We start from the raw sequence: 22044 nt of genomic DNA, 5'->3' as shown, positions 1-22044 counted from the left end.
GGTTGACGCCCCACGGTCCAAAGTTCTTGTCACGTCCACAGCCCTCCACAATAAACATCACCATCAACAGACTTTGTTCTCTAATACCTGTATTTAAAGGTGCCGCCAATGTCACATGAACATGGACTCAAAGACAGAACATGACACAGCAGAGTTGTGGAATGCAAAACACTCCCCACCTCAGGACTCACCACTCTGAGCCAGCCAGGAACTGTGGCCTGCAAAATGCCTCAAGGCCATGGCACAAAGCTGTCCCACCCCTCAAGAACCAGCATAAAAGACAGCCCAGAGCCTCTCCCCCTCACACACTTCTCCTCAAGCCTTCTCCTCCTGCTCCTGTCGACAGCAAGGTGAGCCTCAAGCCCGCAAACCTCCTGCTCCTGCACACTTCTCTCCTTGCTCTCCCACACCCCTGCCCTGCCTCATCCCTCTCTCTCTTCCAGGCACCCTCCACACCACACCCATGGCCTGCTACAACCGCTGCAGTCCCTGCGGACCCACCCCGCTGGCCAACAGCTGCAACGAGCCCTGTGCCCTGCAATGCCAGGATTCCCACGTCATCATCAACCCTTCCCCTGTGATGGTCACCCTGCCGGGACCCATCATGACCTCCTTCCCCCAGAACACCGCCGTCGGATCCACCTCCTCCGCTGCTCTGGGCACTGAGCTCAATGCCCAGGGACAGCCCATCTCTGGCGGATTTGGCTTTGGCCTTGGCTACGGCCTGGGAGGCCTGGGCTGCTATGGCAGAAGGGGCTATGGCTCCATCTGCTAAGGGCCCTCAGCACCAGCCCTGACACCACCAGCTCTGCCCTCTGCCAACAGCTCCTGCAACCAAAGCCCCTCAGATGATGGTCACTCTACCTGCACCTCCCTCTTGATACATTCAAGTTCTCTCCCTTGCCTTTTAATTCTTTTGCCTCAATAAACTTTTCCTGCATCAAAGACTCACTTGTCTCTTCCCTTTCAATTCCAAAGCCCTTACATCCTCACCCCTGGCAGGCAAAGGGGCACAACACCTTCCTAAACAAGTAGAACCTCAATGGTAACACCCAGAACTGGCACAGGAGGCTTGAAGTTGAAGGGTGAAGGGTGGCCCTTCAGTATATGAGAAACACACATCATCTTCCATTCCAAAGGCTTGGACACAACAACGCTCTCCTGCTCGGTGCTCTGACAAAGACTTTCTAGGCCAGCATAGCCTTGACATGATCTCCTCCCATTAGAACTCTCAAACCACACAAACAATCACAATAACATCCACTCTCAGAGAAATTCGGGAAGCGCTGCAAGGGCTTCCATCCTCTCTGATCAAGGAAGGGAACCCAGAGAAACATTTGCAGAACCATGGACAGGTCAGGTTGTCATCTCCCCGGCAGAGAGAAACTCCTGCACCTCTTCCACTCTGTCACCACCGCCACATTAAAGAACGGCTTGTCTGCTCTGTCCATGGAATTCCATCTCTTTTCATTTTGCCGTTGCCAACTTCTAAAAACCCAGCATCCAGCCTTGTCTCCTGGAAGTCCCAGCTCTCTCACTCCCTTGTGAAAAATCCTCCAAAAATCTTGGTGGCCCTGAACTGACCTTGATTCACTAAGCCTGTGGTCCCCCTCCCCTGTGGACCCTGAACCTGCTCACACCAACTCACATCGTTTTAGAGGATGTTCAACACTTCTGGTCTCATGGATACGACAATTGAGCCGCTTCATTTGTCAAGCTGACTCCAGCTTGACAATTGGATCACAAGGCCCCAGATCATGTTGATTAAATATTATATCAATACAGCAACCCACCTCACTGACCCTTTACACCACCTGTACATCCTTGCATAGTCTGCAATGGTGCAGTAGGTGACACTGCCAAGACATTGCTGAGAGGTGGAGGTAGACACCAGCCATGGCTCCCTCAGCATCCACAGAAAGATTTTTTTTCTGTATGTAACACAGAGGTCACTAAGACAGGATTTTGCCTTCCAAATCAACTCTAACTGTTCCTCACCACCCTGTATGACCTGCATTAGGAAATGCTTTGTAGGGGAAAAATTGTCCCATCCTTGTCAGCAGGAACAAGGTCCCTGAAAATCCATGGGCAAGGTGGGAGGGAGTAAATGCACTGGAAGGGGCAGGACCTAATGCCCAGCACTGCCACAAAGCCCAGAGCAGCCTGACAGGGCTGTAATGGAATGGGGTCCCTCCCTCAAAAGCAGCCACAAACCAAAGAACCCCTGTCCCATGCGTTGACCTCATTGTTGACATCCCAAGTTTCCTAGGTATTTGTGGTTTATTCTGGTTTCTCTGACACGCACCTTCCAAGCAAATCCTCCCAAATACCAGCTCTAACTTTAAAGATGCTGCCAAGGTCAGATGGACTCAAGCACAAAAGCAGGACATGGAAATGTAGAGTTACAGGAAGAAAAAGAGTCCCCAGCTCATGGCTCATCAGCCTGGGCCAGGTAAGACTGACCTTATGATTTACATTCATGTACCTTGAGAAAGTAAAAAGGTCAACACATTTCTTCTGAAAATTGAACGTATCCAGGTCATTCAAGTGCTCCACAGACATCATCTTCTGATCCTTCACAAGATTTCATTTCTAAGTGTCACTCAGAGTCCAGCAATGGAACCCCACAGTGTGACCAAGCTATGGCAAGTTGAGATGAGCACTACTGATGAATAAAACCCAAGACATTACAGGGCCTGAACAAGAGTCCCCAAACCATAGGGATTGTTTTCTCACATCCAGCTGGAAAGGCATGCCATAGAGACAGGTTTAGAATGTTGGCAATCGGACAGGGAGAAAATGTGGATGATGGAAGGGGACACACATCATCCCCAGAAGAACTGCAAAGCCCAGATGAGCTTGACGTGGTTGTGAGGGACTGAGGAGCCTCTCCACAAGACACCCACACACCACAGCAAAACACAGCCATTGGGTCACTTTACTGGTGACACCCACTCGCCAAATCTGACATCCACAGCCCTCCACAAAAACATCTTCATCAAATGCCCTTGGTCTCTAATACTTGCATTTAAAAGTTGCTGACAATGTCATAAGAACAGGGACTCAAAAGTAAGACATGACGCAGTAGAGTTGTGGGATGCAAAACATTCCCCACTGGAGGACTCACCACTCTGAGACAACCAGGAACTGTGGCCTGCAAAATGCCCCAAGGTCATGGGACAAGGCTGTCCCGCCCCTCCAGAAGCAGCATAAAAGCCAGCCCAGAGCCTCTCTCCCTCACACACTTCACCGAAGCCTTCTCCTCCTGCTCCTGCCGACAACCAGGTGAGTCTCAAGCCCTAACCCTCCTGCTCCTGTCCCCCTGGCTCTTCTCTTCCAGCACGCTCTGCCCCAGCCTCAGCAGCCCTCACACCTCTCCACAGCCCCACTACAGCCTCCACACTCCCTCACTCTTCTACAGCATTGCCCCTCACACTCCCACACCCTTGTCCTAACTCACCCTTTCTCTTCCAGGCACCCTCCACACCACACCCATGGCCTGCTACAACCGCTGCAGTCCCTGCGGACCCACCCCGCTGGCCAACAGCTGCAACGAGCCCTGTGCCCTGCAATGCCAGGATTCCCGCGTCATCATCAACCCTTCCCCTGTGCTGGTCACCCTGCCAGGACCCATCATGACCTCCTTCCCCCAGAACACCGCCGTCGGATCCACCTCCTCTGCTGCTCTGGGCACTGAGCTCAATGCCCAGGGACAGCCCATCTCTGGCGGATTTGGCTTTGGCCTTGGCTACGGCCTGGGAGGCCTGGGCTGCTATGGCAGAAGGGGCTATGGCTACATCTGTTAAGGGCCCTCAGCACCACCCCTGACACCACCACCTCTGCCCTCTGCCAACAGCTCCTGCAACCAAAGCACCTCAGCTGATGGTCACTCTACTTGCACCTCACACTTGATTCCTTCAGCTTCTTTTTTCTCATCCTTCTTTGTATTCAATAAAGTTTCCTTGCATCACAACCTGAGTTGTTTCGTCTTCTTTTTGAATTCCAATGGTCTCACAGCCTCACCCTGTGCAATGCCAGCACTCAACCATTATGGGGGAAGGAAAGGGAGCAAAGAACGTTTCTTAGTAAATATGTCCCCACCACAACAAACAACACTGACATGGGAAACGGGAGAGGGGAGATCTTCCAGAACATGACACAAGGCCTTCACCTCATCTACCAAAGTCTTGCTCACTGCTATTCTCTCCTGGGCACTGCATAACAAAGTCACTCCATGCCACCACACACTTGAAAAATTCCCTTCCCCGTAATACTTATTGAGTCCTCCCCACAAACAGAGGAATAACATCATGCACTTGGGCAGCAACTCCGCAGTGCAAATTCTTCCATCTCCCTTTCTCAAGCAGGCCCAGCACAGGCAAGATTTCCAGAATTATGTCCAGTTCAGTTTTGGACCTCCAAGAAGAGAGACCCCATTGTCTCTTACATTCTGGGACAATCCACACACACTGAAAAATACTTACTTTTCCCACCCATGGTATTCCATCTATTTTCAATAGTGCACATGCCTTCTTTCCTTCATGTGTGGAGTACTGAGAACAGCAGGGCTCCCACTCACTGATAACACATTCATGCCCAGCCTTGTCTACCCAGACTCCATGCTCTCTCAGTCTCTCCTATACCAAAGATTGTCCAACCCTTGCAATATCTGCTGGCCCTCAACCTCTCCTTGTTCACTACCCACTTGTGCATCTCCTGTGGAGGCCAGAACTGTCCACAGGGCTCCTCACAGGATCTCCTCAGTGTTCTAAAGAGAGGAAGGGCCACCTCCCACAACTTCACGGCAAGAATCTCCTGAAATCTGTCATGGACACGTGATGCTCCACTAATGTGATGCTCCACTGCAACTTTCTGGTCTGGGTTCTTGATCAGCACCAGAGGGTCCTGCTCACAAAAGCCACTTCTCAGACTCTCAGCCTACAGCATGAGCCAGAGGCAAATGCTATTCCTGTCCAGATGCACAACTTCAGAGTTCTCTTGTTTCAGATTTGGGAGGTTCCCTTCAAACCTTAGTCTCGTGGTCCTTCTGAATGGTCAAACAGCCAAGTGGGGCCTCAGTCACTGCAATCCCTGCCAGCTCCCTGAAGGGGCAACTCTACCTATGCTGACACACAATGCAACACTCCAGGCACTCACACCTGGCACAGATGCAAAGCCCAGACCTGCCTGACACAGCGGGGATAGTTTGGAGCCCCTCCTCACCCACAACACACCCAAAACCATGAGTTCCATTGGATGACCTCACTGATGACACCCCACCTCTCCAAATCTTAGTCATGTCTTCAGTCCCCTTTGACACACACCATCCACACCAGCCTTTGGTGTCAAATACTCACACTATAAAGGAGGAATGACCACAATGGAAGGGGCAGCTCCTCATGCACAGCACAGGTACAAAGGCCACACAAGCCTGACATGGCTGCAGTGGAATGGGGCAAATCTTCACAACACACCCACAAAATAAACCACAGAAAGGCCTTTCAACACCCTCACTGATGACAACCATATTGTTCTTACTATTTGGTTGTATATTCTGCTTTCTCTGACACACATCATCCATGCCCATGCTCCCCAATATCACGTCTCAAATTAAAGCAGACACCAAGAAGAGATGGACATGGACTCAAGAGCCATCACAGGGCAGATTTGCGGCAAGAAATACTATCTTCACCTCATGACTTGTAAAACTGCTTATGAGAAAACTGATATGATAAACCTAGATGTCGTAGCTCTAGAGAGTAACAAGGTCAACTCACTTTTTCTGAAAGCTAAATGGACACAGTTCCTTCAACTGCTCCTCATGCCTTCTTATCCAGCACCAAATTTCCCTTTCCAGGTTTCATTCTGATCACAGCAATGGCACCCCACAGTGTGACCTTGTTAGGCCCAGTTATTCGAGCGCTATGGATGAACCAGCACAAGACGTTGGACAGTAGGGGAGGTGTCACAGGGATTGTTCTCCCATAACCAGCAGGACAGGCCTGGCATGGAGACAGGTTTAGAATGCTGGCAACGAGACAGGCTGGGAGAGAATGACATGGAAGGCGACACTCATCACCCCCAGAAGAGTTGCAAAGCCCAGATGAGCCTGACATGGCTGGGAGGGTATGAGGACCTTCTTGACAATACACCCAAAAACCACAGCACACCAGGGACAGGGGGTGGCTTCATGGTTGACGCCCCATGGTCCAAAGTACTGGTCACGTCCACAGCCCTCCACAATAAACATCACCATCAACAGACTTTGTTCTCTAATACCTGTATTTAAAGCTGCCGCCAATGTCAGATGAACATGGACTGAAAGACAGAACATGACACAGCAGAGTTGTGGAATGCAAAACACTCCCCACCTCAGGACTCACCACTCTGAGCCAGCCAGGAACTGTGGCCTGCAAAGTGCCTCAAGGCCATGGGACAAAGCTGTCCCGCCCCTCCAGAACCAGCATAAAAGACAGCCCAGAGCCTCTCTCCCTCACACACTTCTCCTCAAGCCTTCTCCTCCTGTCGACAGCAAGGTGAGCCTCAAGCCCGCAAACCTCCTGCTCCTGCACACTTCTCTCCTTGCTCTCCCACGCCTCTACCCTGCCTCATCCCTCTCTCTCTTCCAGGCACCCTCCACACCACACCCATGGCCTGCTACAACCGCTGCAGTCCCTGCGGACCCACCCCGCTGGCCAACAGCTGCAACGAGCCCTGTGCCCTGCAATGCCAGGATTCCCACGTCATCATCAACCCTTCCCCTGTGATGGTCACCCTGCCGGGACCCATCATGACCTCCTTCCCCCAGAACACCGCCGTCGGATCCACCTCCTCCGCTGCTCTGGGCACTGAGCTCAATGCCCAGGGACAGCCCATCTCTGGCGGATTTGGCTTTGGCCTTGGCTACGGCCTGGGAGGCCTGGGCTGCTATGGCAGAAGGGGCTATGGCTCCATCTGCTAAGGGCCCTCAGCACCAGCCCTGACACCACCAGCTCTGCCCTCTGCCAACAGCTCCTGCAACCAAAGCCCCTCAGATGATGGTCACTCTACCTGCACCTCCCTCTTGATACATTCAAGTTCTCTCCCTTGCCTTTTAATTCTTTTGCCTCAATAAACTTTTCCTGCATCAAAGACTCACTTGTCTCTTCCTTTTCAATTCCAAAGCCCTTACATCCTCACCCATGGCAGGCAAAGGGGCACAACACCTTCCTAAACAAGTAGAACCTCAATGGTAACAACCATAACTGGCACAGGAGGCTTGAAGGGTAAAGGGTGACCCTTCAGTATATGAGAAACAAACATCATCCTCCATTCCAAAGGCTTTGACACAACAAAGCTCTCCTGCTCGGTGCTCTGACAAAGACTTTCTAGGCCAGCATAGCCTTGACATGATCTCCTCCCATTAGAACTCTCAAACCACACAAACAATCACAATAACATCCACTCTCAGAGAAATTCGGGAAGCGCTGCAAGGGCTTCCATCCTCTCTGATCAAGGAAGGGAACCCAAAGAAACATTTGCAGAACCATGGACAGGTCAGGTTGTCATCTCCCCGGCAGAGAGAAACTCCTGCACCTCTTCCACTCTGTCACCACCGCCACATTAAAGAACGGCTTGTCTGCTCTGTCCATGGAATTCCATCTCTTTTCATTTTGCCGTTGCCAACTTCTAAAAACCCAGCATCCAGCCTTGTCTCCTGGAAGTCCCAGCTCTCTCAGTCCCTTCTGAAAAATCCTCCAAAAATCTTGGTGGCCCTGAACTGACCTTGATTCACTAAGCCTGTGGTCCCCCTCCCCTGTGGACCCCAAACCTGCTCACACCAACTCACATCGTTTTAGAGGATGTTCAACACTTCTGGTCTCATGGATATGACAATTGAGCCGCTTCATTTGTCAAGCTGACTCCAGCTTGACAATTGGATCACAAGGCCCCAGATCAGGTTGATTAAATATTATATGAATACAGCAACCCACCTCACTGACCCTTGACACCACCTGTACATCCTTGCGTAGTCTGCAATGGTGCAGTAGGTGACACTGCCAAGACATTGCTGATAGGTGGAGGTAAACACCAGCCATGGCTCCCTCAGCATCCACAGCAGGATTCTTTTTTTCTGTATGTAACACAGAGGTCACTAAGACAGGATTTTTCCTTCCAAATCAACTCCAACTGTTCCTCATCACCCTGTATGACCTGCATTAGGAAATGCTTTGTAGGGGAAAAATTGTCCCAACCTTGTCTGCAGGAACAAGGTCCCTGAAAATCCATGGGCAAGGTGGGAGGGAGTAAATGCCCTGGAAGGGGCGGGATCTAATGCTGAGCACAGCCACAAAGCCCAGAGCAGCCTGACAGGGCTGTAAAGGAATGGGGTCCCTCCCTCAAATGCAGCCACAAACCAAAGAACCCCTGTCCCATGCGTTGACCTCATTGTTGACGTCCCAGGTTTCCTAGGTATTTGTGGTTTATTCTGGTTTCTCTGACACGCACTTTCCAAGCAAATCCTCCCAAATACCAACTCTCACTGTAAAGATGCTGCCAAGGTCAGATGGACTCGAGCACAAAAGCAGGACATGGAAATGTAGAGTTACAGGAAGAAAAAGAGTCCCCAGCTCATGGCTCATCAGCCTGGGCCAGGTAAGACTGACCTTATGATTTACATTCATGTACCTTGAGAAAGTAAAAAGGTCAACACATTTCTTCTGAAAATTGAACGTATCCAGGTCATTCAAGTGCTCCACAGACATCATCTGCTGATCCTTCACAAGATTTCATTTCTAAGTGTCACTCAGAGTCCAGCAATGGAACCCCACAGTGTGACCAAGCTATGGCAAGTTGAGATGAGCACTACTGATGAATAAAACCCAAGACATTACAGGGCCTGACATGAGTCCCCAAACCATAGGGATTGTTTTCTCACATCCAGCTGGAAAGGCATGCCATAGAGACAGGTTTAGAATGGTGGCAATGGGACAGGGAGAAAATGTGGATGATGGAAGTGGACACACATCATCCCCAGAAGAACTGCAAAGCCCAGATGAGCTTGACGTAGTTGTGAAGGATTGAGGAGCCTCTCCACAAGACACCCACACACCACAGCACAACACGGCCATTGGGTCACTTTACTGGTGACACCCACTCGCCAAATCTGACATCCACAGCCCTCCACAAAAACATCTTCATCAAATGCCCTTGGTCTCTAATACTTGCATTTAAAAGTTGCTGACAATGTCATAAGGACAGGGACTCAAAATTAAGATGTGACACAGCAGAGTTGTGGGATGGAAAACATTCCCCACTGGAGGATTCACCACTGTGAGACAACCAGGATCTGTGGTCTGCAAAATGCCCCAAGGCCATGGGACAATGCTGTCCCGCCCCTGCAGAACCAGCATAAAAGCCGGCCCAGAGCCTCTCTCCCTCACACACTTCTCCTCAAGCCTTCTCCTCCTGCAGACTACAAGGTGAGTCAAAAGACCCTAACCCTCCTGCTCCTGCACCCCTGGCCCTTCTCTTCCAGCACGTTCAGCCCCAGCCTCTGCAGCCCTCAGACCACCACACAGCCACACAACAGCCTCCAAAGTCCCCCACCCTGCAGATACTCATCTCCTTGCTCCTCCACACCGCTAACCTTCCTCATCCTCTCTCTTCCAGGCACCCTCCACATCACACCCATGGCCTGCAACAGCCTCTGCAGTCCCTGCGGACCCACCCCGCTGGCCAACAGCTGCAACGAGCCCTGTGCCCTGCAATGCCAGGATTCCCGCGTCATCATCAACCCTTCCCCTGTGCTGGTCACCCTGCCAGGACCCATCATGACCTCCTTCCCCCAGAACACCGCCGTCGGATCCACCTCCTCCGCTGCTCTGGGCACTGAGCTCAATGCCCAGGGACAGCCCATCTCTGGCGGATTTGGCTTTGGCCTTGGCTACGGCCTGGGAGGCCTGGGCTGCTATGGCAGAAGGGGCTATGGCTCCATCTGCTAAGGGCCCTCAGCACCACCCCTGACACCACCAGCTCTGCCCTCTGCCAACAGCTCCTGCAACCAAAGCATCTGGGCTGATGGTCTCTCTACTTGCATCTCACTCCTGATTCTTTCAGCTTCTTTTTTCTCATCCTTCTTTGTATTCAATAAAGTTTTCTTGCATCACAACCTGAGTTGTTTCGTCTTCTTTTTGAATTCCAATGGTCTCACACCCTCACGCTGTGAAATGCCAGCACTCAACCATTATGTGGGATGGAAAGGGAGCAAAGAACATTTCTTAGCAAATATGTCCCCACCAGGAACAACCAACGCTCACAAGCGAAACAGGGGAGAGTTGGGCACTTTCCAGAACATGACACAAGGCCATCACCTTATCCACCAAAGGCTTGGACACAACAATTCTCTCCTGGGCGCTGCTCTGACAATGTCACTCTATGTCAGCATACACTTGAAATATTCTCTTCCCAGTAGCACTCTTGAGTTCTCCCCGTGAACAGAGGTACAAGAGCATCCACTTGGGCATGAAATCTGGAGAGCAAGTGCTTCCATCCCCTCTGCTCAAGCAGGCTCTGCAGGAGAACAATTTCCAGGATTAGGGCCAGTTCAGTTTTGGACCCCCAAGAAGAAGAACCATTGTCTCTTGATCATCCACATATACTGAAAAATTCTCCTTTCCTTTGCCTCTGGTATTCACTTATTGTCACTGGTACACATGCCTTCTTTCCCGTCAAGTGTGCAGTGCTGAGAACAGCTGGGCTCCCACACACTGGTGACTCCGTTTGTCCAGCCTTGTCTCCTCAGAGTCCCAGCTCTCTTAGTGTGTCTTCTAGCAAGGACCCACCAGGCCCTTAATTATCTGGTGGCTCTCAACTGATCTTTGTCCACCACCCCCTTGTTCTTCTTCACCTGTGGAGGCCCGAACTATCCACACCACCCCACATGGGATTTGACCAGTACTCTAAAGAGAGGAAGGGCCACCTCTCCTGATTTCATGGGAACAATTTTCTGAAATCTGTGTTGGACGCAGGTGATGCCCCATTGAAGTAATTCCCCAATGCAATCTTCTGGTCTATGTTCTCCACCAGCACCACAGGGTCCTGCTCACAAAAGCCACATTTCAGGCTCCCTGACCACAGCATTATCCAGGGCCCAGTGCAATTCCGGACCAGGTACACAACTTCAGATTTTCCTTGCTTTAAATCTGGGAGATTTGATTAACTCTTAGTCTTGAGGTCCTTCTGATTGATGGAACAGCCAAGTGTGGCCTCAGACACACCAACATCTGCCAGCTCGCTGAAGGGTCAACTCTCCCACTCCTGGCAAGGAATGGAAAAGTCCAGGCACTCACACCTGGCAAAGATGCAAAGCCCAAATCAGTCTGACACACCTGGGTTAGTTTGGGGCCCCGTCAAAAAACACACCCAGAAACTCAAAATCAGAGTTCCATTGGATGACCTCACTGATGACACCCCCCCTCTGCAAATCTTGGTCGCGCCTTCAGTCCTCTGTGACACACACCATCAACACCAGCCTTTGGTTTCAAATACTCACACCATAAAGATGGAATGACCACAATGGAAGGGGCAGCTCCTCAGGCACAGCACAGGTACAAAGGCCAAACCAGCCTGACATGGCTACAGTGGAATGGGGCAAATCTTCACAACACACCCACAAAATAAACCACAGAAGGGCCTTTAAACACCCTCACTGATGACAACCATATTGTTCTTACTATTTTGTTGTATATTCTGCTTTCTCTGACACACATCATCCATGCCAATGCTCCCCAATATCAAGTCTCAAATTAAAGCAGACACCAAGAAGAGATGCACATGGGCTCAAGAGCCATGACAGGGCAGATTTGCGGCAATAAATACTATCCTCACCTCATGACTTATAAAACTGCTTATGAGAAAACTGATATGATAAACCTAGATGTCGTAGCTCTAGAGAGTAACAAGGTCAACTCACTTTTTCTGAAAGCTAAATGGACACAGTTTCTTCAACTGCTCCTCATGCCTTCTTATCCAGCACCAAATTTCCCTTTCCAGGTTTCATTCTAATCACAGCAATGGGACCCCACAGTGTGACCTTGTTAGGCCCAGTTATTCGAGCGCTATGGATGAACCAGCACAAGACGTTGGACAGTAGGGGAGGTGTCACAGGGATTGTTCTCCCATAACCAGCAGGACAGGCCTGGCATGGAGACAGGTTTAGAATGCTGGCAACGAGACAGGCTGGGAGAGAATGACATGGAAGGGGACACTCATCACCCCCAGAAGAGTTGCAAAGCCCAGATGAGCCTGACATGGCTGTGAGGGTATGAGGACCTTCTTGACAATACACCCAAAAACCACAGCACACCAGGGTCAAGGGTTGGCTTCATGGTTGACGCCCCACGGTCCAAAGTTCTTGTCACGTCCACAGCCCTCCACAATAAACATCACCATCAACAGACTTTGTTCTCTAATACCTGTATTTAAAGGTGCCGCCAATGTCACATGAACATGGACTCAAAGACAGAACATGACACAGCAGAGTTGTGGAATGCAAAACACTCCCCACCTCAGGACTCACCACTCTGAGCCAGCCAGGAACTGTGGCCTGCAAAATGCCTCAAGGCCATGGCACAAAGCTGTCCCACCCCTCAAGAACCAGCATAAAAGACAGCCCAGAGCCTCTCCCCCTCACACACTTCTCCTCAAGCCTTCTCCTCCTGCTCCTGTCGACAGCAAGGTGAGCCTCAAGCCCGCAAACCTCCTGCTCCTGCACACTTCTCTCCTTGCTCTCCCACACCCCTGCCCTGCCTCATCCCTCTCTCTCTTCCAGGCACCCTCCACACCACACCCATGGCCTGCAACAGCCTCTGCAGTCCCTGCGGACCCACCCCGCTGGCCAACAGCTGCAACGAGCCCTGTGCCCTGCAATGCCAGGATTCCCGCGTCATCATCAACCCTTCCCCTGTGCTGGTCACCCTGCCAGGACCCATCATGACCGCCTTCCCCCAGAGCACCGCCGTCGGATCCACCTCCTCCGCTGCCTTGGGCACTGAGCTCAATGCCCAGGGACAGCCCATCTCTGGCGGATTTGGTGGCTTTGGCCTTGGCTACGGCCTGGGAGGCCTGGGCTGCTCTGGCACAAGGGGCTATGGCTACATCTGTTAAGGGCCCTCAGAACCACTCCCTGACACCACCAGCTCTGCCCTCTGCCAACAGCTCCTGCAACCAAAGCACCTCAGCTGATGGTCACTCTACTTGCACCTCACTCTGGATCCATTCAAGTTCTCTCCCTTGCCTTTTAATTCTTTTGCCTCAATAAACTTTTCCTGCATCAAAGATCCACTTGTCTCTTCCCTTTCAATTCCAAAGCCCTTACATCCTCACCCCTGGCAGGCAAAGGGGCACAACACCTTCCTAAACAAGTAGAACCTCAATGGTAACACCCAGAACTGGCACAGGAGGCTTGAAGTTGAAGGGTGAAGGGTGGCCCTTCAGTATATGAGAAACACACATCATCTTCCATTCCAAAGGCTTGGACACAACAACGCTCTCCTGCTCGGTGCTCTGACAAAGACTTTCTAGGCCAGCATAGCCTTGACATGATCTCCTCCCATTAGAACTCTCAAACCACACAAACAATCACAATAACATCCACTCTCAGAGAAATTCGGGAAGCGCTGCAAGGGCTTCCATCCTCTCTGATCAAGGAAGGGAACCCAGAGAAACATTTGCAGAACCATGGACAGGTCAGGTTGTCATCTCCCCGGCAGAGAGAATCTCCTGCACCTCTTCCACTCTGTCACCACCGTCACATTAAAGAAGGGCTTGTCTGCTCTGTCCATGGAATTCCATCTCTTTTCATTTTGCCATTGCCAACTTCTAAAAACCCAGCATCCAGCCTTGTCTCCTGGAAGTCCCAGCTCTCTCACTCCCTTGTGAAAAATCCTCCAAAAATCTTGGTGGCCCTGAACTGACCTTGATTCACTAAGCCTGTGGTCCCCCTCCCCTGTGGACCCTGAACCTGCTCACACCAACTCACATCGTTTTAGAGGATGTTCAACACTTCTGGTCTCATGGATACGACAATTGAGCCGCTTCATTTGTCAAGCTGACTCCAGCTTGACAATTGGATCACAAGGCCCCAGATCATGTTGATTAAATATTATATCAATACAGCAACCCACCTCACTGACCCTTTACACCACCTGTACATCCTTGCATAGTCTGCAATGGTGCAGTAGGTGACACTGCCAAGACATTGCTGAGAGGTGGAGGTAGACACCAGCCATGGCTCCCTCAGCATCCACAGAAAGATTTTTTTTCTGTATGTAACACAGAGGTCACTAAGACAGGATTTTGCCTTCCAAATCAACTCTAACTGTTCCTCACCACCCTGTATGACCTGCATTAGGAAATGCTTTGTAGGGGAAAAATTGTCCCATCCTTGTCAGCAGGAACAAGGTCCCTGAAAATCCATGGGCAAGGTGGGAGGGAGTAAATGCACTGGAAGGGGCAGGACCTAATGCCCAGCACTGCCACAAAGCCCAGAGCAGCCTGACAGGGCTGTAATGGAATGGGGTCCCTCCCTCAAAAGCAGCCACAAACCAAAGAACCCCTGTCCCATGCGTTGACCTCATTGTTGACATCCCAAGTTTCCTAGGTATTTGTGGTTTATTCTGGTTTCTCTGACACGCACCTTCCAAGCAAATCCTCCCAAATACCAGCTCTAACTTTAAAGATGCTGCCAAGGTCAGATGGACTCAAGCACAAAAGCAGGACATGGAAATGTAGAGTTACAGGAAGAAAAAGAGTCCCCAGCTCATGGCTCATCAGCCTGGGCCAGGTAAGACTGACATTATGATTTACATTCATGTACCTTCAGAAAGTAAAAAGGTCAATACATTTTTTCTGAAAATTGAATGTATCCAGGTCATTCAAGTGCTCCACAGACATCATCTTCTGATCCTTCACAAGATTTCATTTCTAAGTGTCACTCAGAGTCCAGCAATGGAACCCCACAGTGTGACCAAGCTATGGCAAGTTGAGATGAGCACTACTGATGAATAAAACCCAAGACATTACAGGGCCTGAACAAGAGTCCCCAAACCATAGGGATTGTTTTCTCACATCCAGCTGGAAAGGCATGCCATAGAGACAGGTTTAGAATGTTGGCAATCGGACAGGGAGAAAATGTGGATGATGGAAGGGGACACACATCATCCCCAGAAGAACTGCAAAGCCCAGATGAGCTTGACGTGGTTGTGAGGGACTGAGGAGCCTCTCCACAAGACACCCACACACCACAGCAAAACACAGCCATTGGGTCACTTTACTGGTGACACCCACTCGCCAAATCTGACATCCACAGCCCTCCACAAAAACATCTTCATCAAATGCCCTTGGTCTCTAATACTTGCATTTAAAAGTTGCTGACAATGTCATAAGAACAGGGACTCAAAAGTAAGACATGACGCAGTAGAGTTGTGGGATGCAAAACATTCCCCACTGGAGGACTCACCACTCTGAGACAACCAGGAACTGTGGCCTGCAAAATGCCCCAAGGTCATGGGACAAGGCTGTCCCGCCCCTCCAGAAGCAGCATAAAAGCCAGCCCAGAGCCTCTCTCCCTCACACACTTCACCGAAGCCTTCTCCTCCTGCTCCTGCCGACAACCAGGTGAGTCTCAAGCCCTAACCCTCCTGCTCCTGTCCCCCTGGCTCTTCTCTTCCAGCACGCTCTGCCCCAGCCTCAGCAGCCCTCACACCTCTCCACAGCCCCACTACAGCCTCCACACTCCCTCACTCTTCTACAGCATTGCCCCTCACACTCCCACACCCTTGTCCTAACTCACCCTTTCTCTTCCAGGCACCCTCCACACCACACCCATGGCCTGCTACAACCGCTGCAGTCCCTGCGGACCCACCCCGCTGGCCAACAGCTGCAACGAGCCCTGTGCCCTGCAATGCCAGGATTCCCGCGTCATCATCAACCCTTCCCCTGTGCTGGTCACCCTGCCAGGACCCATCATGACCTCCTTCCCCCAGAACACCGCCGTCGGATCCACCTCCTCTGCTGCTCTGGGCACTGAGCTCAATGCCCAGGGACAGCCCATCTCTGGCGGATTTGGCTTTGGCCTTGGCTACGGCCTGGGAGGCCTGGGCTGCTATGGCAGAAGGGGCTATGGCTACATCTGTTAAGGGCCCTCAGCACCACCCCTGACACCACCACCTCTGCCCTCTGCCAACAGCTCCTGCAACCAAAGCACCTCAGCTGATGGTCACTCTACTTGCACCTCACACTTGATTCCTTCAGCTTCTTTTTTCTCATCCTTCTTTGTATTCAATAAAGTTTCCTTGCATCACAACCTGAGTTGTTTCGTCTTCTTTTTGAATTCCAATGGTCTCACAGCCTCACCCTGTGCAATGCCAGCACTCAACCATTATGGGGGAAGGAAAGGGAGCAAAGAACGTTTCTTAGTAAATATGTCCCCACCACAACAAACAACACTGACATGGGAAACGGGAGAGGGGAGATCTTCCAGAACATGACACAAGGCCTTCACCTCATCTACCAAAGTCTTGCTCACTGCTATTCTCTCCTGGGCACTGCATAACAAAGTCACTCCATGCCACCACACACTTGAAAAATTCCCTTCCCCGTAATACTTATTGAGTCCTCCCCACAAACAGAGGAATAACATCATGCACTTGGGCAGCAACTCCGCAGTGCAAATTCTTCCATCTCCCTTTCTCAAGCAGGCCCAGCACAGGCAAGATTTCCAGAATTATGTCCAGTTCAGTTTTGGACCTCCAAGAAGAGAGACCCCATTGTCTCTTACATTCTGGGACAATCCACACACACTGAAAAATACTTACTTTTCCCACCCATGGTATTCCATCTATTTTCAATAGTGCACATGCCTTCTTTCCTTCATGTGTGGAGTACTGAGAACAGCAGGGCTCCCACTCACTGATAACACATTCATGCCCAGCCTTGTCTACCCAGACTCCATGCTCTCTCAGTCTCTCCTATACCAAAGATTGTCCAACCCTTGCAATATCTGCTGGCCCTCAACCTCTCCTTGTTCACTACCCACTTGTGCATCTCCTGTGGAGGCCAGAACTGTCCACAGGGCTCCTCACAGGATCTCCTCAGTGTTCTAAAGAGAGGAAGGGCCACCTCCCACAACTTCACGGCAAGAATCTCCTGAAATCTGTCATGGACACGTGATGCTCCACTAATGTGATGCTCCACTGCAACTTTCTGGTCTGGGTTCTTGATCAGCACCAGAGGGTCCTGCTCACAAAAGCCACTTCTCAGACTCTCAGCCTACAGCATGAGCCAGAGGCAAATGCTATTCCTGTCCAGATGCACAACTTCAGAGTTCTCTTGTTTCAGATTTGGGAGGTTCCCTTCAAACCTTAGTCTCGTGGTCCTTCTGAATGGTCAAACAGCCAAGTGGGGCCTCAGTCACTGCAATCCCTGCCAGCTCCCTGAAGGGGCAACTCTACCTATGCTGACACACAATGCAACACTCCAGGCACTCACACCTGGCACAGATGCAAAGCCCAGACCTGCCTGACACAGCGGGGATAGTTTGGAGCCCCTCCTCACCCACAACACACCCAAAACCATGAGTTCCATTGGATGACCTCACTGATGACACCCCACCTCTCCAAATCTTAGTCATGTCTTCAGTCCCCTTTGACACACACCATCCACACCAGCCTTTGGTGTCAAATACTCACACTATAAAGGAGGAATGACCACAATGGAAGGGGCAGCTCCTCATGCACAGCACAGGTACAAAGGCCACACAAGCCTGACATGGCTGCAGTGGAATGGGGCAAATCTTCACAACACACCCACAAAATAAACCACAGAAAGGCCTTTCAACACCCTCACTGATGACAACCATATTGTTCTTACTATTTGGTTGTATATTCTGCTTTCTCTGACACACATCATCCATGCCCATGCTCCCCAATATCACGTCTCAAATTAAAGCAGACACCAAGAAGAGATGGACATGGACTCAAGAGCCATCACAGGGCAGATTTGCGGCAAGAAATACTATCTTCACCTCATGACTTGTAAAACTGCTTATGAGAAAACTGATATGATAAACCTAGATGTCGTAGCTCTAGAGAGTAACAAGGTCAACTCACTTTTTCTGAAAGCTAAATGGACACAGTTCCTTCAACTGCTCCTCATGCCTTCTTATCCAGCACCAAATTTCCCTTTCCAGGTTTCATTCTGATCACAGCAATGGCACCCCACAGTGTGACCTTGTTAGGCCCAGTTATTCGAGCGCTATGGATGAACCAGCACAAGACGTTGGACAGTAGGGGAGGTGTCACAGGGATTGTTCTCCCATAACCAGCAGGACAGGCCTGGCATGGAGACAGGTTTAGAATGCTGGCAACGAGACAGGCTGGGAGAGAATGACATGGAAGGCGACACTCATCACCCCCAGAAGAGTTGCAAAGCCCAGATGAGCCTGACATGGCTGGGAGGGTATGAGGACCTTCTTGACAATACACCCAAAAACCACAGCACACCAGGGACAGGGGGTGGCTTCATGGTTGACGCCCCATGGTCCAAAGTACTGGTCACGTCCACAGCCCTCCACAATAAACATCACCATCAACAGACTTTGTTCTCTAATACCTGTATTTAAAGCTGCCGCCAATGTCAGATGAACATGGACTGAAAGACAGAACATGACACAGCAGAGTTGTGGAATGCAAAACACTCCCCACCTCAGGACTCACCACTCTGAGCCAGCCAGGAACTGTGGCCTGCAAAGTGCCTCAAGGCCATGGGACAAAGCTGTCCCGCCCCTCCAGAACCAGCATAAAAGACAGCCCAGAGCCTCTCTCCCTCACACACTTCTCCTCAAGCCTTCTCCTCCTGCTCCTGCCGACAGCAAGGTGAGCCTCAAGCCCGCAAACCTCCTGCTCCTGCACACTTCTCTCCTTGCTCTCCCACGCCTCTACCCTGCCTCATCCCTCTCTCTCTTCCAGGCACCCTCCACACCACACCCATGGCCTGCTACAACCGCTGCAGCCCCTGCGGACCCACCCCGCTGGCCAACAGCTGCAACGAGCCCTGTGCCCTGCAATGCCAGGATTCCCGCGTCATCATCAACCCTTCCCCTGTGATGGTCACCCTGCCAGGACCCATCATGACCTCCTTCCCCCAGAACACCCCCGTCGGATCCACCTCCTCCGCTGCTCTGGGCACTGAGCTCAATGTCCAGGGACAGCCAATCTCCGGGGGCTTTGGTGGCTTTGGCCTTGGCTACGGCCTGGGAGGCCTGGGCTGCTCTGGCAGAAGGGGCGGCTACATCTGTTAAGGGCCCTCAGCACCACCCCTGACACCACCAGCTCTGCCCTCTGCCAACAGCTCCTGCAACAAAAGCACCTCAGCTGATGGTCTCTCTACTTGCACCTCACTCTGGATCCATTCAAGTTCTCTCCCTTGCCTTTCAATTCTTTTGCCTCAATAAACTTTTCCTGCATCAAAGATTCACTTGTCTCTTCCTTTTCAATTCCAAAGCCCTTACATCCTCACCCCTGGCAGGCAAAGGGGCACAACACCTTCCTAAACAAGTAGAACTTCAATGGTAACAACCATAACTGGCACAGGAGGCTTGAAGTTGAAGGGTGAAGGGTGGCCCTTCAGTATATGAGAAACACACATCATCTTCCATTCCAAAGGCTTTGACACAACAAAGCTCTCCTGCTCGGTGCTCTGACAAAGACTTTCTAGGCCAGCATAGCCTTGACATGATCTCCTCCCATTAGAACTCTCAAACCACACAAACAATCACAATAACATCCACTCTCAGAGAAATTCGGGAAGCGCTGCAAGGGCTTCCATCCTCTCTGATCAAGGAAGGGAACCCAGAGAAACATTTGCAGAACCATGGACAGGTCAGGTTGTCATCTCCCCAGCAGAGAGAAACTCCTGCACCTCTTCCACTCGGTGACCACCGTCACATTAAAGAACGGCTTGTCTGCTCTGTCCATGGAATTCCATCTCTTTTCATTTTGCCGTTGCCAACTTCTAAAAACCCAGCATCCAGCCTTGTCTCCTGGAAGTCCCAGCTCTCTCACTCCCTTGTGAAAAATCCTCCAGAAATCTTGGTGGCCCTGAACTGGCCTTGATTCACTAAGCCTATGGTCCCCCTCCCCTGTGCACCCCGAACCTGCTCACACCAACTCACATCGTTTTAGAGAATATTGAACACTTCTGGTCTTATGGATACGACAATTGAGCCGCTTCATTTGTCAAGCTGACTCCAGCTGGACAATTGGATCACAAGGCCCCAGATCAGGTTGATTAAATATTATATGAATACAGCAACACACCTCACTGACCCTTTACACCACCTGTACATCCTTGCATAGTCTGCAATGGTGCAGTAGGTGACACTGCCAAGACATTGCTGATAGGTGGAGGTAAACACCAGCCATGGCTCCCTCAGCATCCACAGCAGGATTCTTTTTTTCTGTATGTAACACAGAGGTCACTAAGACAGGATTTTGCCTTCCAAATCAACTCCAACTGTTCCTCATCACCCTGTATGACCTGCATTAGGAAATGCTTTGTAGGGGAAAAATTGTCCTATCCTTGTCGGCAGGAACAAGGGCCCTGGAAATCCATGGGCAAGGTGGGAGGGAGGAAATGCCCTGGAAGGGGCAGGACCTAATGCCCAGCACTGCCACAAAGCCCAGAGCAGCCTGACAGGGCTGTAATGGAATGGGGTCCCTCCCTCAAATGCAGCCACAAACCAAAGAACCCCTGTCCCATGCGTTGACCTCATTGCCGACATCCCAAGTTTCCCAGGTATTTGTGATTTATTCTGGTTTCTCTGACACGCACCTTCCAAGCAAATCCTCCCAAATATCGACTCTCACTTTAAAGATGCTGCCAAGGTCAGATGGACTCGAGCACAAAAGCAGGACATGGAAATGTAGAGTTACAGGAAGAAAAAGAGTCCCCAGCTCATGGCTCATCAGCCTGGGCCAGGTAAGACTGACATTATGATTTACATTCATGTACCTTAAGAAAGTTAAAATGGTCAACACATTTCTTCTGAAAATTGAATGTATCTGGGTCATTCAAATGCTCCACAGACATCATCTTCTGATCCTTCACAAGATTTCATTTCTAAGTGTCACTCAGAGTCCAGCAATGGGACTCCACAGTGTGACCAAGCTAGGGCAAGCTGAGATGAGCACCACTGATGACTAAGACCCAAGACATTACAGGGCCTGAACAAGAGATCCCAAACCATAGGGATTGTTTTCTCACATCCAGCTGGAAAGGCATAGAGACAGGTTTAGAATGGTGGCAATGGGACAGGGAGAAAATCTGGATGATGGAAGGGGACACACATCATCCCCAGAAGAACTGCAAAGCCCAGATGAGCTTGACGTGGTTGTGAGGGACTGAGGAGCCTCTCCACAACACACACACAAACCACAGCACAACACGGCCATTGGGTCACTTTACTGCTGACACCCACTCGCCAAATCTGACATCCACAGCCCTCCACAAAAACATCTTCATCAAATGCCCTTGGTCTCTAATACTTGCATTTAAAAGCTGCTGAAAATGTCATAAGAACAGGGACTCAAAAGTAAGACATGACACAGTAGAGTTGTGGGATGCAAAACATTCCCCACTGGAGGATTCACCACTCTGAGCCAACCAGGAACTGTGGCCTGCAAAATGCCCCAAGGTCATGGGACAAGGCTGTCCCACCCCTCCAGAACCAGCATAAAAGCCGGCCCAAAGCCTCTCTCCCTCACACACTTCACCGAAGCCTTCTCCTCCTGCTCCTGCCAACAACCAGGTGAGTCTCAAGCCCTGATCCTCCTGCTCCTGCACCCCTGGGTCTTCTCTTCCAGCACGCTCAGCCCCAGCTGCAGCAGCCCTCACACCTACCCACAGCCTCACTACAGCCTCCACACTCCCTCACTATTCTACAGCATTGCCCCTCACACTCCCACACCCTTGTCCTAACTCACCCTTTCTCTTCCAGGCACCCTC

The 22044-nt window shown here is 50.9% G+C and overlaps 4 protein-coding genes and 2 pseudogenes across 4 annotated transcripts; all 6 read left to right on the top strand.

The window, feature by feature from the left end:
• Positions 1-225: 225 nt before the first annotated feature.
• LOC134430794 (feather beta keratin-like) lies at positions 226-775 on the top strand (annotated as a pseudogene).
• A 2301-nt stretch (positions 776-3076) lies between these two features.
• LOC134416544 (feather beta keratin-like) lies at positions 3077-3806 on the top strand. The gene is made up of 3 exons (XM_063153312.1): positions 3077-3084; positions 3203-3285; positions 3475-3806. The coding sequence occupies exons 1-3, from the start codon at positions 3077-3079 to the stop codon at positions 3804-3806; spliced, it is 423 nt and encodes a 140-aa protein (XP_063009382.1).
• Positions 3807-6649: 2843 nt separating this feature from the next.
• LOC134430784 (feather beta keratin-like) lies at positions 6650-9983 on the top strand. The gene is made up of 2 exons (XM_063178670.1): positions 6650-6912; positions 9905-9983. Exons 1-2 carry the CDS (start codon positions 6650-6652, stop codon positions 9981-9983), a joined length of 342 nt encoding a protein of 113 aa, XP_063034740.1.
• Positions 9984-12593: 2610 nt separating this feature from the next.
• Positions 12594-13146, top strand: LOC134430773 (feather beta keratin-like; annotated as a pseudogene).
• Positions 13147-15448: 2302 nt separating this feature from the next.
• LOC134416470 (feather beta keratin-like) lies at positions 15449-16178 on the top strand. The gene is made up of 3 exons (XM_063153194.1): positions 15449-15456; positions 15575-15657; positions 15847-16178. The coding sequence occupies exons 1-3, from the start codon at positions 15449-15451 to the stop codon at positions 16176-16178; spliced, it is 423 nt and encodes a 140-aa protein (XP_063009264.1).
• A 2398-nt stretch (positions 16179-18576) lies between these two features.
• On the top strand, positions 18577-19339 carry LOC134416408 (feather beta keratin-like). Its single transcript, XM_063153071.1, has 3 exons — positions 18577-18586; positions 18749-18910; positions 19005-19339. Exons 1-3 carry the CDS (start codon positions 18577-18579, stop codon positions 19337-19339), a joined length of 507 nt encoding a protein of 168 aa, XP_063009141.1.
• Positions 19340-22044: the final 2705 nt, after the last annotated feature.

The sequence above is a fragment of the Melospiza melodia genome, chromosome 1 (genome assembly GCF_035770615.1).
Source record: "Melospiza melodia melodia isolate bMelMel2 chromosome 1, bMelMel2.pri, whole genome shotgun sequence".
Lineage (NCBI taxonomy): Eukaryota > Metazoa > Chordata > Aves > Passeriformes > Passerellidae > Melospiza > Melospiza melodia.
This window is presented reverse-complemented; position numbering and strand designations above follow the sequence as displayed.